Source organism: Anabrus simplex, chromosome 12 (genome assembly GCF_040414725.1).
Source record: "Anabrus simplex isolate iqAnaSimp1 chromosome 12, ASM4041472v1, whole genome shotgun sequence".
Classification (NCBI taxonomy): Eukaryota; Metazoa; Arthropoda; class Insecta; order Orthoptera; family Tettigoniidae; genus Anabrus; species Anabrus simplex.
In genome coordinates, this window is record NC_090276.1 from 102132065 (window position 1) to 102146764 (window position 14700).

At 39.9% G+C, this 14700-nt stretch overlaps 1 protein-coding gene across 1 annotated transcript in view; it reads right to left on the minus strand.

Moving 5' to 3' along the window:
• Nucleotides 1–14700, minus strand: part of LOC136884169 (uncharacterized) — a 168172-nt gene that overhangs the window by 97547 nt on the left and 55925 nt on the right. The window contains exon 3 of the mRNA XM_067156206.2: nucleotides 9345–9475. Within this exon, the coding sequence (XP_067012307.2) occupies nucleotides 9345–9475 (131 nt within the window). The remainder of the gene's footprint in view (nucleotides 1–9344; nucleotides 9476–14700) is intronic.

Genomic DNA, 14700 nt, shown 5'->3' on the forward strand with positions numbered 1-14700 from the left:
GAATTCGTTGTTGTTTGCTCTGTCACTAAAAGCTGGAATAGCTGGGCCAGCCCTTTAAATAGCCAGTTCAGATGATGGGCGTGAATGTGTTAACACTGAAAACTCTTTCTGTGGGAGATTTACTGTCAGGTACACTTAATACTGCAATAATACAAGATTACATTTTTCAGTGAAGAATAGCACAGTAGAGTTCCTTCATTCACAACCAATCTCACGATACTGATGGGTAGCAAAAGTGACGATGTAATAAGTATCGTTGCCAACTCACAAGCACTGAAATGGAGAGAGTCGAGTACTAATGCTCGAAAAGATTCATTTTCCCTTGTTTCCTTATTTCTTCCGTAGAAAGTATATTTTTGTTATGTCGCTTTTCCGTAATAATTTACCCTTTGACCATAATGCCGTAATCGTGAGGGGAAATCCGTAATAATTACGGATAATCCGTAACAGTTGGCACCTCTGCGTTGTTTAGGTTAGGTATGCTGTGAAATGCCCACATTGTGCCAGAAGTTCCACGACGGGAAGATTAAAAATAAATACCGTATTTACGCGAATAATCCCCGCACCCTAACTTTTTTTTTTTTTTGCTAGGGGCTTTACGTCGCACCGACACAGATAGGTCTTATGGCGACAATGGGATAGGAAAGGGCTAGGAGTTGGAAGGAATCGGCCGTGGCCTTAAGGTACAGCCCCAGCATTTGCCTGGTGTGAAAATGGGAAACCACGGAAAACCATCTTCAGGGCTGCCGATAGTGGGATTCGAACCTACTATCTCCCGGATGCAAGCTCACAGCCGCACGCCTCTACGCGCACGGCCAAACTCGCCCGGTCACCCTAACTTTAGGAAGGTTCATTTTGAAAAAAATTGCAAACATTGACGCAAATAAAACCAGCAAACCAATTTTGTGGCTCAATATTTTAAAAAAAAAATATGCGGGGATTATTCGCGTAAATATGGTAAAAGAAGAAAAAAAAAAAAAAAAAAAAAAAAAAAAAAAAAAAAAAAAGTTTACCGCATTTATAAATATCTACAGGTGTGGCAGTAATGTGTTTTATTATCATAATGTTTAATTTTGTACGATCGTTGTCTCAATTTTTTTCATTAACCCCTCAGCGTCGCAGCCATTTAAAGAGCTTCCTACCCCGCGGCCGGATGAGATTTCAACTACGCGCAAATGAAATACATTGATTCACTTAAAGCGCTACTACAAGAAGAGTAGCCCGATATTCACAAAATTTGGAATTCTTTATGATAGAACTATGTACATGCAGATAATTACATAATGGTTTCACATTACTTTAGTAATTTAGTTTCGTGTGATAAAGAGTTCGAAGCACTCTTCGAAACGGAGACCCAAGTCACACTCCTGGCAGCAATACACCGCGGTCTTCTTTTTTGCCTTGTTTTGAACACACGATACAACATCTCTGAGGTTTGGATTTCTCACTCTTGGGTGCTAATTTTCTGATAACATGTCTTTCCTGCAACCTTGGAACTGTATTATCTGATGCGCGCCGGCCTTGAATATTTCGTTCCCCGTCTGAGCGAACGTAGTTTGTAAACAAACCTTCCACCAGCTGAACCCGATAAAATAACTGCTCAATGTTTGTTCCTGTGACTTGTCTGAATATTATTAGAGAATTTTGGAATCCGAATTCACTTTTGAAAACTTCCCTTTGACCTGTATAATTATCCATAGTCTCCCGCATAAAATTTCCTAGTACTGGTTCCTCCTCATCATCACTCTCATCATTTACCACTGCATCCACCACAGCCACATCATCTGTTTCATGATCACTACTGCTAATACTGTCACTACTACTTCCGACTAAACTCTCATCTGAATTATACAATACTTCAAGCATGTTGCTGTCAGTCAAATCACGGCTGGAGATAACCATTGAGCGGGACGCGTTACACGGACTGATGAAGCTGCAGAGAGACTGAAAGCAGCAGGACGAAACTGAATGAGGGGAATAACAAACCGTCTCGATACATATTTTAGATTAAAGGTCGAGACATTGTGTTTCAAATGAGCCATATACCCTGCAAAACTGGTTCTCGTATCGTATGACAGAAAGCAGCACTAAATGATGCCTACACAGAGCGCTCGTGGAGAGTTACGAAAATATTTCAAGCTGAGAAATAAAGACAAATATAATAAATAAACCACACTCTCAAGGTAAAAATAGAGCAAAGAACATCACGCAAAAAGACAAACTTCTCAGATCATCATTTCCTTATTTTATTCTGTGGGAAAGATTGAAGCAAACAGAGATTAGTGCTCACACTTACAGACAAAACAACTACATTTTAACGATCTTCAATTCTTATTTACAACAATGACAAACCCCAAGATTTCTTCTTGGAAACAAAACATTTTGCATATCCAAAACTCTTTGTGCTATAGCCGTAAATGCGAAACCGTGTATGGGTCTATGTATAGAAGTCGGCGGCTATGGAAGAAAAGAGGGTCTATGCCACGTATAGAGGTCAGCGCTGAAGGGTTAACGCATAGTATGTTTTGTTCGGAGTCTCCGAAAATCGTTAAGTGGGGACGTAAAATTATTATTATTTGTGAGGTACATTGGTGAGTAAAACAACAGTTATGATTGGATTGTTTTTATCACGTTTTAAACCTAGTTCTAACAACAACTAAACTTTTATTGGCCCGAGTTAAGAGATCACTTTATTAATGATCTTGCCTGCTATATTAACAGCAACAACCGTGAATATTTCTTAACCAAAGTAAACTCATCATTAAGTGGTGCAGCTCTTTTTAGACAGGCCTCCAATGGAAGAGCCGCATATAAATCTTCCTGCCATTCGTAAATATCTGACAATATGGTACCAGAAATTGAACTTAGGCTCCTGAGAATGGAAGCTAATTGTTCTAACCATTCAGCTGGCGGACATTCTTAACTACAAAGCACATATACACATATACATGAATGATGCGCGCTTGCAATGAGTGGGTCGGACATGAAATTATTTACCTATTTGTGCGACATCAGCAGAGCTGCAGTAGGCCTACGCTACAGAGGCAGACATTTCTTAAATATGAAACACAGACGCACTGCATGACTTTGACGAGTGTTTTTATTGCATGGGTCGTACGGACGAAACTATTCACAAATTTGTGCGATGTCATCAGAGCTGTGGTAAGGCTTGTGCCTGGTTCGAAGTGGAATCATCGTTCTTCTCTGACGAATTACGATGGTGGTGGAGGGGGGGGCTTGTACGCAAGATTTATTTTTTCATTTTCGTCTCGAAAAGCCAGGGGGGTCTAATATACGAGTAAATACAGTATGTTGTGGCTTTAATATTTTCTTTCATCTCTTCTTATGAATTTTCTTACTAATTTAAATAATACATTCTCTTTGTTCATTGGCTCATTTAAATTTAATTCACTATTCCTTTTTTTGTGCCAAATAAATCCATATTCTTTCCAAAATGTCCATAAATTTGCCTTTCTTGACCATATGCAAAACCTTGATATCTTTTTCTATATATGTAAATTCCTGCATGTATTCTCCCGTTGCCTAGAATCTCCTGTGTTTAACTGCATTTATGTGTTTTTTGTATCTGATTTCAGTACTTCTACCTGATAGACCCAAGTATTGCCCATTGCATTCCTGACATGTAATACAATATACTCCAGATTTGTGAAATTTGTTTGCATATGCATATTATATAAAATTAATATAATTATTATCTGTTTTATAGGCGATTCAGTATTTTTTTAAATTTTCTTGAATCCATACGAGTACCTGTTTTAGAATGTGAGCACAGGCATGTTCTTTTCTTTCTGCTCCTTATTTAGCATTTATATTGGTTTATTATTTAATTCTAGTAATATAGTTCTTGAAATACCCACTATTTTCTGCAATTTCATATATTATCCTCATTTCCTTTTCAAAATTACATTTACACAGTTTTTAGGGCATGAACTTCTGACCCCTAATCATTACATATCATTCAACAAAAATGATGTGGAGACTTTAACAGCTAATGCTTATAAGAATATTACAGTGGAGAACTGGACAAATTTCATGAACTCCGTAAAAACATAGAAAAGGAGTTGTGGAAAGTAGATAAATTGCAGAACGACTATGGACAATTTTTAATAAGGTTTCCTACATCATCCTCATCTCCTGAAACCACACTTCATCCAAAGCAGGAACATCAGATCTTCCAAAAATCACAGGTGTACATCTGCTAGGTAGCAGGAAGGGACCCTCTTAGTAGGCAACCTTACCCAGGGAGATGCGCCCTGGTATGTGACATCTGGTAAGGGTCCCAGCTCAGGGTTACAAGTGAAGACCTCAACGGTATCTGCGGCGGAGAAGGTGGACTTCAGTACGGCGGAGATGACGGAAGAGGCAGCCCTGGGCTCGGGGATAAATAAGAGTACAATCTAAAAAGACCAATGGCTTTGAGCAGACGAGACTCTTTAGGAAGGCTGATGGTCCCTCAGTAGAGGAAATGCTACTGAAACTCAGCGGAGGAGACGGGCTTCACTACGGCAAGTGAAGCGGAAGAGAAGAACCCGGGCGGACTGATTATGAAGGCGCCACTCGGTTTTTCTCGACTTAGCGGCAGTCCATTGCAATTTCAGTGATTGACACCATATGTCTCGTGCACACATAACGTGGTGAAGGATTCCGAAATCGGAGTGTGTGGGTCACTTCTTGGCAAGCTGTGATCCACCTTAAACAAATTCACGCCAGAGGCACTTTCTTGAGCTGTCACTTTTCACTCCAAGTCCAACGGCGATAGGATAAGGATGGTGGAGGCAGGTTCTCAGGAGAAACGGGAAGCCTTCAATTTGGAAACAATCAAGAAAAACAATTTATAAATGCAATGTGGAGTGTCCGAACACTGCTCGACACGAAAGAGAGCGACAGACCTGAAAGGAGATCAGCTCTTCTTGCCCACGACCTTTCTAGATTGAATATTGATGTAGCTGCCTTGACTGAAACAAGATTATCCACTAGGCCCAAATGCTAGTTGTTTTACGTCGCACCGACACAGATAGGTCTTACGGCGACGATGGGACAGGAAAGAGCTAGGAGTAGGAAGGAAGCGGCTGTGGCCTTAGTTAAGGTACAGCCCCAGCATTTGCCTGATGTGAAAATGAAAAACTATGGAAAACCATTTCAGGGCTGCCGACAGTGGGGTTCGAACCTACTACCTCCCGAATACTGGATACTGGCAGCACTTAAGCGACTGCAGCTATCGAGCTCGGTGGGCCCAAATGCAGGTAGTGAAAGACGTCTAACTCTCCGTATACCACTCTCATCTCTCCTTATGCTTCTACATTACATGCTGATGAAGGTGCTAAAAACCAGTTCTATAACTTGTTTTGCACAACCAACTTCAACGTACCAACTAAAGATAAGCTCTTCCTACTAGGTGACTTCAATGCTAGAGTTGGGAAGGATAATCTTATATGGGAAAATGTAATGGGCAAACAAGGACTCTGTAGTTGCAATGCCATTGGATTGTTGCTTCTCGGTCTATATACCAAACATGAACTTTACATAACTAATCCACAGTTTCACCTATCTAATCGCCTCAAGACCCCATGGATGTACCCTCGGTCTAAGCAGTGGCACATCTATGATTACATCACTCAACAATGTGACAGGAAGGATGTCCTAATCACCAGGACAGCTAGAAATGTTGATGATTGCTGGACGGATCACAAGTTGCTATTCTCTCATCTTACAGGGTGGCGCACGAATAGTTGACACATTTGAAAAGCAAATATAAAATGCAACTTATATTCTATGTTGTTAAAATTTTGCTCACACCTTCCCTGTTTCATGGAAATATCTGTAGAGGTGACACTGCTGCTTTGTCTCCAAATGCCTGCATTCCAGTTAGCTTTCTGCCATGGCCGACCACGGCCTACTCTCCGTTCAGCAGCGCGGCAAAATAGTTACTTTTTATTGCGAATCAAAAAATGTTACGGCGACACAAAGGAAATTTCGAGCTGTATTTCAAATTAGGTGGGCACCAGCAAGGAACACCATCCTTCGCTTATATAGAAACATTGAAAAACAAGGCAGTGTGAAGGAAAAAAAAGCGATCACGTGCACCAGCAGTTCGGTCTCCTGTGGGTCGCCATGCAGCGTAGCCCATACAAGTCAAGACGGGGAGCTTCAAGAGGAAGTGAAATATCGCGCCATTCAGTTCAAAGAATGTTATACGGTGAACTTCAGTTGTACCCGTGCAAAATGACTGTACTACACAAGCTCACAGATCTTTATAGGCAGAAGAGATTGCAGTGCGCCTTATGGACTCAAGATAAAGATGAAGTGCTGTTTAACACTTCGTTCTCTGATGAAGCCTATTTTCATCTCAACGGGGCAGTTAATAAACAAAATGTGCGGTTTTGGGCTACAGAAAAACCAGACACTATTCATGAAAAAAAAAAGGAAAAACACGTATGGAGAACAAATGAGTCTGTGGGTAGCTCTGTCAAGTCATGGGTTAATTGGACCATTTTTCTTCAGTCAGACAGTCAATGTACAGCGATACAAGGACATGCTGCGGAATGAATTCATGCCTCAAATTCTCGCTATCCCTATTCATACGCAGTGGTTTATACAAGATGTTGCAACACCTCACACAGCTAATGATGATCTTGAATTTTTGAGAGGAGTATTTGGTGATCGTGTAATGTCTCTTCGTTACCCACAGTACAACAATAATGGCGGATTCTCATGGCCTCCTTAAAGCCCTGATTTAAATCCTTGTGATTTATTTTTATGGGGCTATTTGAAAGAAAACCTCTTCGCTTCAAGACCTCAAAGTCCCATGGAAATGCATGCTCGGATTGTGCAGCTCTGCAGTGATGTTCATGAAGACCTGTGCCGCAAAGTCGTCAGAAACATGCGTACTCGTCTTGAAGAGGTTATCCGCCACAGTGCAGGCAACGTTGAACCTGTGATATAGTAAAATGTATTTCCAGGGTCCAAGCTGCCTGTGTCTAAAATTTCATTACTTTCCTGTGAAAAATGAAGTTGTTATTCTAAAATTAAATGTGTCGACTATTCGTGCGCCACCCTGTAGAATCAGTCTGCACCGTAAACCACCCAGGCATTTTCAAACCCTGTCCAGGCAGAAGTTTGATACATCTAAACTTCCAGATGGACCCAATGCCATGAATTTCTACAACATGATCTCTGTGCTGGTAAGTGCTCCAGTCATTACAAAGAATGTTGAGCAGGAATGGGCTACATTGTGGAAAGATAATCACAGAATCAGCCGAGAAAAGCATTGTTTTTAAGAAACATGTAAGAAACGACTGGTTTGATGACAACAATGAGAATTTGTGTGTCATCAATGCTAAACAAGAAACCCATCAATCCCGCCTTCAAGATTCATCTTCAGACACAAAGAAAGAGCATTTTCTCGAACTCAAGCATAAAAGTCAGGAGCAAATAAGAGAGAGAAAGAACAACTGGTGGCATCAGAAAGCTCAGGAACTGCAAAGTATGTCTGATGCCACAGACCTGCATAACTTCTATGCAGGAATAAAGGAGTTATGTGACCCAACTCACGCCTCCTCTGGGACAATGAAAGCTGCTAATAATGTTATTACTGATAGTCAAGAAATCCTAAAACGTTGGAAAGAACATTTCTCCACTCTTCTTAATCGGAGTTCAAATGCAACTGAAGACTTTCTCGATAAAGTGCCTCTACATCCCCAACAACCATGGATGGCTCTTCCACCAACATTCAAGGAATTCAATGCTGCTCTCAGTAAACAAACCTGCCAAGGCTCCTGGCCCAGGTAACATTCCTCTGGAACTGATTTAAAGTTGAGGCCTATCTCTAAAGATCAGACTTCATACTCTTAGACTTTTCCTCTTAATATGGGAAACATGCGAAGTACTTAGTGACCTGAAAAATGCCACTATCGTTACTCTTTTCAAAAAAAAATAGGTGATCGTAGTGTTTGTGGCAACTATCACGGTATATCATTGCTATCTACAGTAGCTAAAATTATTGTAGAATTTTGCTCAATTGCCTGCATATTATTTCCGAGAGGATCCTACCCAGGTCGCAGTGTGGTTTTCGACCATCCGGAGGCACAACAGATGTGATCTGTGCAAGGCAAATCCAGGAAAAATGCAGAGAGCAACAGACTTGTTTATACCTAGAGTTCTATGATCTGGAAATCTGCAATCGTTTTGGGCTCTCTGTTAATGTTCAGAAAACCTAAGTACTCTCACAGCCTGCACCTGGATCGAAGCTCCCATCTTTCAATATCTACATTGTGGATACTCCACTGGAGCAGGTTGGCCACTTTTTATATCCAAGAAGTATCCTCTCAACAAATGCTAACGGCTCACAAGATGTTGATAGGATAATTGGTGCTGCCCACCCAGCCTTTGGACGTTTCTCCCGTCGTGTCTTCATGAATAAGGAGTTTACAATGCATACCAAGATCATAGTTTACCATGCTGTTGTCATATCAATACTGCTTTACGGTTGTGAAACATGGACCCTCTACCGTCAGGATATCAAAAAGCTTCCATCTGCAGAAACTTAAATCCATCTTCAACATCGAATGGGAGGACCGGGTCACCAACCTTGCAGTTTGTGAGAAAGCACATGCTATAGCCATTGAGGCTACCATCATTGGCCACCATCTCAGATGGACAGGGCACGTCCATCGCATGAGTGAAACCAGGCTTCCTCGTCAACTTCTGTATGGTGCGCTCTATTCCGGCACAAGACCTCATGGAGCCCCTTTGAGGCAATTCAAGGATCAGCTAAAGCATACTTTGAACAGAGCTGTAATTAACACTCAATCCTGGGATACGTTTGCTGAGAATCATACACTTTGGTGTGACACTGTTTCTACATCAGTTTCGGTGTTTGAAGAGGAACAACGGCGACGTGAAGAAGATAAACGAGCATGGAAGCCCCACCAAGCTCAGTTCCGCCCTCCCTCAACCATTTTTTGTGATCTGTGTGGCTGCATGTTTCATGCCAAGATTAGGCTACTAAGCCATAGGAAACATATTCACAAAGCTTTGTGAGTGTGAAAATTTAAACTGCTGAAGAATATATTTACTCGGATTCGAGTTGCAGCCGACAACGACGATATCCACTATCTGAGAGCAACGGTAGTGATCAAGGTATGTTTATTTAACTTAGCATCCTTCAAATGTCCATTTATGAATGGACTTAAAACTTTAAGCAATAAATTTGGAACTATGATATCCTACTCGAGTGCAATCTTCACAAGTTGATTTGGCAACAGCACGCTCCATCTAAGTTGTACTTCATTTTAAGCTCCGAACTCTCTACAGGAGTAACATACCTTAGAAATAGATCATGATAATTATATGGCAGTAGAGGATCAGGCAGTTCCCTGAGGAAAAGCTTCAGGATGTTGGCAACATCAATAACATGGTGCTGAGGGCCCAACTTCTTCCCAGCCTCGATAGACACCTAAAACAAAATAAACAATAAATGAGCTCAAAGTATTATATTATTGTCTTGTTCCACTTAATCCCCCAGCGCCACTCCTTATAGTGAGCATCCACTCAAATCCTAAGGAGCCCCTTTGAGGTAATCAACGAAGAACTGAGGAAAATACCCTTGGGCGTGTGAAACACCTCAAACCCCCCCCCCAATCAAGGTTCTCATCATGAACCTGGCGGGTAATGTGAGTGGCGTTTATAACATATATAACAACAAAGGTACTACTTAGAACTTGAGTACACACTGAGTATAGTGCGTGAGGAGACCTCAACACATTGCGAACTATGAGTGTAAAATGTGATATTGGAACTACTGTTTCACAGTAGTTTTGGCATATATGCATGCAAAATTGTCGTACAACGGGGATAGGAGTGATAGACATCCCATAAAAAGAGGAAAAAGTGATTAAAATGTCAGGAAAAGAGACTAAAAAGAGAAAGTTGCCAAATGATCAATATGGTCAAATGTTTGATGTCACATCATTCTTCATCAAAAATTATGATAAATTATATACATATTGTATATATTTAGTAATCCCCAACAAAAGAAAGGTCAGTCGAGACTGGAAAAAAAAGTGTAAGTACTAGTATACACATGTAAGATAAAGAACAAGATCTATTTCATTTGATGTTGTTGGCTAAGTTTCATTTGTTTCTGGCCCTGGATGGGATATGACCAGTTCATTTATTACATAAATATGAATATCATACAACAGTTTTTATTAAATGTATGTTCGAGGAACAAAAGTATAACAAGTGGGTTTTTTCCAACTTTTACATAAAACACTATGTCAAGAAATAAATTTTGTTACATTAGTGAAAGAAGACAGTAAAACAGGGAAATACAATAATTATTCCCATGTGATAGAGAAAGTAGAGCCACAAGGCCTGCTACATTAGTATTCTTTAAAGTTTTATCCCAATAACCATCAATTCTTCCTTCGAAACGGCAGTCTCTGACTGGCAACCACAAGGCGGCAACACTCACATCAAAGAAACGGGCCAACCCTTACTATATGGTTCTGGTATTAATGGCTGAATAATAATAATAAAAGTCATATGACCTCAGGTATTATTCGCAGGCATTATGATTTGATGTTTAGCCTGTCTGAATGTCAAATCTGATATTGTATTTTACTCTACCAGATGGTAAAGAAACTGAACTGCTGGGCAACCTACAGCTGAGTTTTAATTGATTTTGTTGGGTTAACACCAATGTGCCACCAGAGATCTTTTACGTACGCACATTGCATGATGTGGAGTGTCGAATGGACATTTTTGTATTCTTCAAAAGTCAAACTACCTCTGATGAATGATGAATATGATTATTATTATTATTATTATTATTGTTGTTGTTGTTTTAAGGGGCCTAACATCTAGCTCATCAGCCCCTAATGGTAAGACATGAAGCAAACTGAAATGATAGATTAAAAATTTACTCACTGACTAAGATTTTTTTAAATGCTAACGAGAATGATTAGTTTAAAAGTAGACAGTCAATCTAATTTGCAATACCTTACGTTTATAACATTATTAAAATGTAGTAAAATAAGGCACTGACTTCAAAGTTAAATCACCTACAGTATATTATTCAACTTTAAAACTTAAAACACAAAAAAAAAAAAAAAAGAACAGTCAAAAAACACAAATTAAAGTGAATGAAAAAAGGTAAAACAAAATTTTACTTGTTAAATACAATAAAACAGACCACTAAACCTCATAAAAAGCATGCAAGTTCCACAAGTCCAGCTAGGCCTGCAATATGTCATCCTCGGCATAATTTTAGCTGAGTAGAGGTTCTTCAGTTGGCTTGACAAAGAATACTGCAATATTTTTGCCAACATATCAAAGTGTACGTGTAGGTATAACGTTCTGCTCAAAGAGTACTGCAAGATACTCCAAAATTAGGATTTTTCTATCTGATGCATGTCTAACTCGACTTTTTTGAAGTCAGCTCTTATGAAGAAAGCTGCAAGACTAATCTGTGAAAACTTTGAGGTAGTGCAACAGTGGTCCCATGGTCCTAAGGGGTTTAAAGACATGTCATCAGTCACCTCTCTACCTCATGGGATATGGTCGAAACTAAACTGGATCAGGACCAACTCTGGAGTTTGTGCAGACTCTCTGTTTAAATGGAAAAAGTTATTTTCCCCAAAGTGCGACTATGGAGCTGATAGACAAACAGCGAAATTGTCACGTAGGAGCCTACGGAAGATATATCAAGGATTTCACCACTGTCGCTTCTGCATCAGTAGACTACATTTTGAGCTTAGATTTTAGATTGTGATCAACTTTGTTTTCTTTTTTGCTTTTTTTTTAAAAAATAAAATGAAAATGTGTAGCATACGATGATTAATAATAATGTACACATACCCCGATAAAAAGTAAACCAGAAAATATAAGCCCACCTACAGCAAAGGAAGGTGAAAAAGTGCTTAAAGAAAGATCTGAATATCAGAAAAAATTCCCGGAACAATGGACAACAGCTATAATTAACCTTTTCACTGCCGTGTTTTGACGACCAGGCCGGGTGTTTTTAAGGAAGAAGAACTTTCACAGATACATATTTACTAATACTATTACTGGAATGCATATCGTCCCCTTAGCCCCGTAGCCCAATACGGGGTCGGGGATGAAGTGAGATTATATTTTACAGCATACTTTTAAGGCCGGATGCCCTTCCCGATGCAAACCTCAGTTGAGAAGATAATGAATATGAAATGAATGATGGTGATTGAAACTAGGCAAGGAAGTGGAAGGAATCGGCTGTGGTTTATTAATAGGAACTGTTCCGACATTTGCTTGGGAGAGCAAAAGGGAAACCCCCCCAAAAAAAAAACCATTCTCAGGACAGCTGACGGTGGGGTTCGAACCCACTCGCCTGCCGAGTGCAGAGCTTGGCTCCATAGCCGTAGCATGTTAATACGAGCAGCTACTCTGCTCTGTGATACTATTACTGAAATATAATATAAAATTATTGATCCAAGAACTGTTATTATCAAAATCATTTACATTTGGGGAAAAAATAATTTATCTGAGTAAAGGGTGACAATTCTGGATGAGATTCTATTTACTACTTTGTCTCGCACTTTCTTGTAGTTCAATATTGCCAATTAGATATTCTCCATCTTCATTATCAAAATATAGCTAGCTACAGAATCACTATTTATAAGGAAACATCAATTTCTTCGTCAACAAGAGATGAATGTATACTTCAAGACGCCATAATGGCTACAATAAACGGTCCGTTATTGGACATTATACATTTTCCAGCTAACTCATTCCTGGTTGCCAGCGTTTCGCCCCAGTGTGCTAAGTTGCGATCATCAGTTGGTAAATAGCACACCTACCAAGACGAGTGGTAGTGCATACCGTGGAGGCCACTGTGTAGGCTACTTGGAGCCACCGGCAGTGCCAATGCACTATGAGAGACTTTGTCTCATTACCAAAAATTGATGACTGCCTGGCCATCAGATGATATAGATGTTGATTCCAATAGGGTATCCACGGTATGCACTAGCCATGCGTCTTGGTAGGTGTGCTATTTACCAACTGATGATCTCAACTTAGCACACTGGGGCGAAACGCTGGCAACCAGGAATGAGTTAGCTGGAAAATTGATAATGAGCATTTCCATGGAATCTCAAAGCATGACACTATATCGTGTTCATTTGCGAGATCGGTGCAGTATACACTGCACCAAAATGCATATATATGGGTTTGGCAAACGAGGCACGGCATTCAATAACGTATATATACGGGTTTGGCAGTGAATGGGTTAATCCAATTCATAAGAAAAGTGAAAGAAGTAACCCAGACAACCATAGAGGTACAGTTGAACTTGCTTTATACGTAACTCTGTTCTGCTTAATTCATATTTGTACGTAATTTCCTTTAGGCCCCGGCAAAATGTAATTTAAAAGGGTGTTAATTAAACCTTATTTATACGTAACCTTATTTATACGCAATCCGTTTATACGTAATTTACTGTTATTTATACGTATAAAGTGTCAGTGAAATATAACTGAGTTGTGCGTAATTGTAACGATCACGTGCTTTTTTAAAAGAAACTACTGTATTTACAAAGTTTCCTCTTTGTCGGCGTAGGTGGAAGTAGAGAGGTCGGGTTTCGGTGCTGAATCAGAAGACGAAGAGTTTCGCCGAGTGACATTGTTGACCCTTACTTATTGGCGGCGTAACAAAGGCCAACCGAGCGAGTCCTCTTTGCTATCTATCTCGCTCCTCCTCTACCTTCGTCGTTTTTGACCTTCACAATGACGCCAAAGATTAAGATACATTACAAGCAAAGTTTCGGTGCGGAAACAAAAGAAAATACAGTAAATTTGTTTGAATATCAGAATTTCTTTCGCGGGAACAACGGAGAAGTAAAATGTCCACGGTGCCGGTATGTGGTGTTTACTGTTCAACAGTAGTTTTGTCATTCAGTTGCTATTGATTAGCCATCGAGGACAGTAAAAAGGAAAAGTTATACCCCACATGAAAAAGTAAAATTTATGATGATGATGATGATGCTTGTTGTTTAAAGGGGCCTAACATCGAAGGTCATCGGCCCCTAAAAGTAAAATTTATACGAGAAGTGGACGCTAATCCACACAAAACAAAAAACTGAAATTGCTTCACACTTAGGGATTGCTTATACCACGCTATGTACAGTCATCAGGAAAATAAACATTATTTTGGATGAGTTTTATAAAAATGGGTTGAAAATCAGCAAAGCGCAGCCATCAGCAAGAAGGAAGGCACGTAGATTTGGAGAAAGCACTTTTCATATTGTTCCAGCAAAAGCGGGCTCCAGCTCTACCAATTAGTGGAGACATGCTGAAGGCGAAAGCGATAGATTTAACTAAAATGAAGAGTATCACTGCTGATTTCAAGGCTTCATCAGGATGGTTGCAATGATTTAAGGATCGTCATGGAATCACAGGGAGAACAATTGACTCAAAAGCTGTGGACGACATCACAGTGTAACACTGGAAAGAAGAGGTTCTGCCGGGTATCGTAAGCGATGATCAGCCTCCAAACATCTAGAGTTGTGATGAGACCGGCCTATTCTACAATCTCCTCCCCAATAAAACATTAGGTGAAAAAAGTGACTCATTCCATGGAGGGAAGAAAATTAAATTTAGTGTAATAGTACTTCTCGCCACCAATGTAGATGGATCTCACGAACTT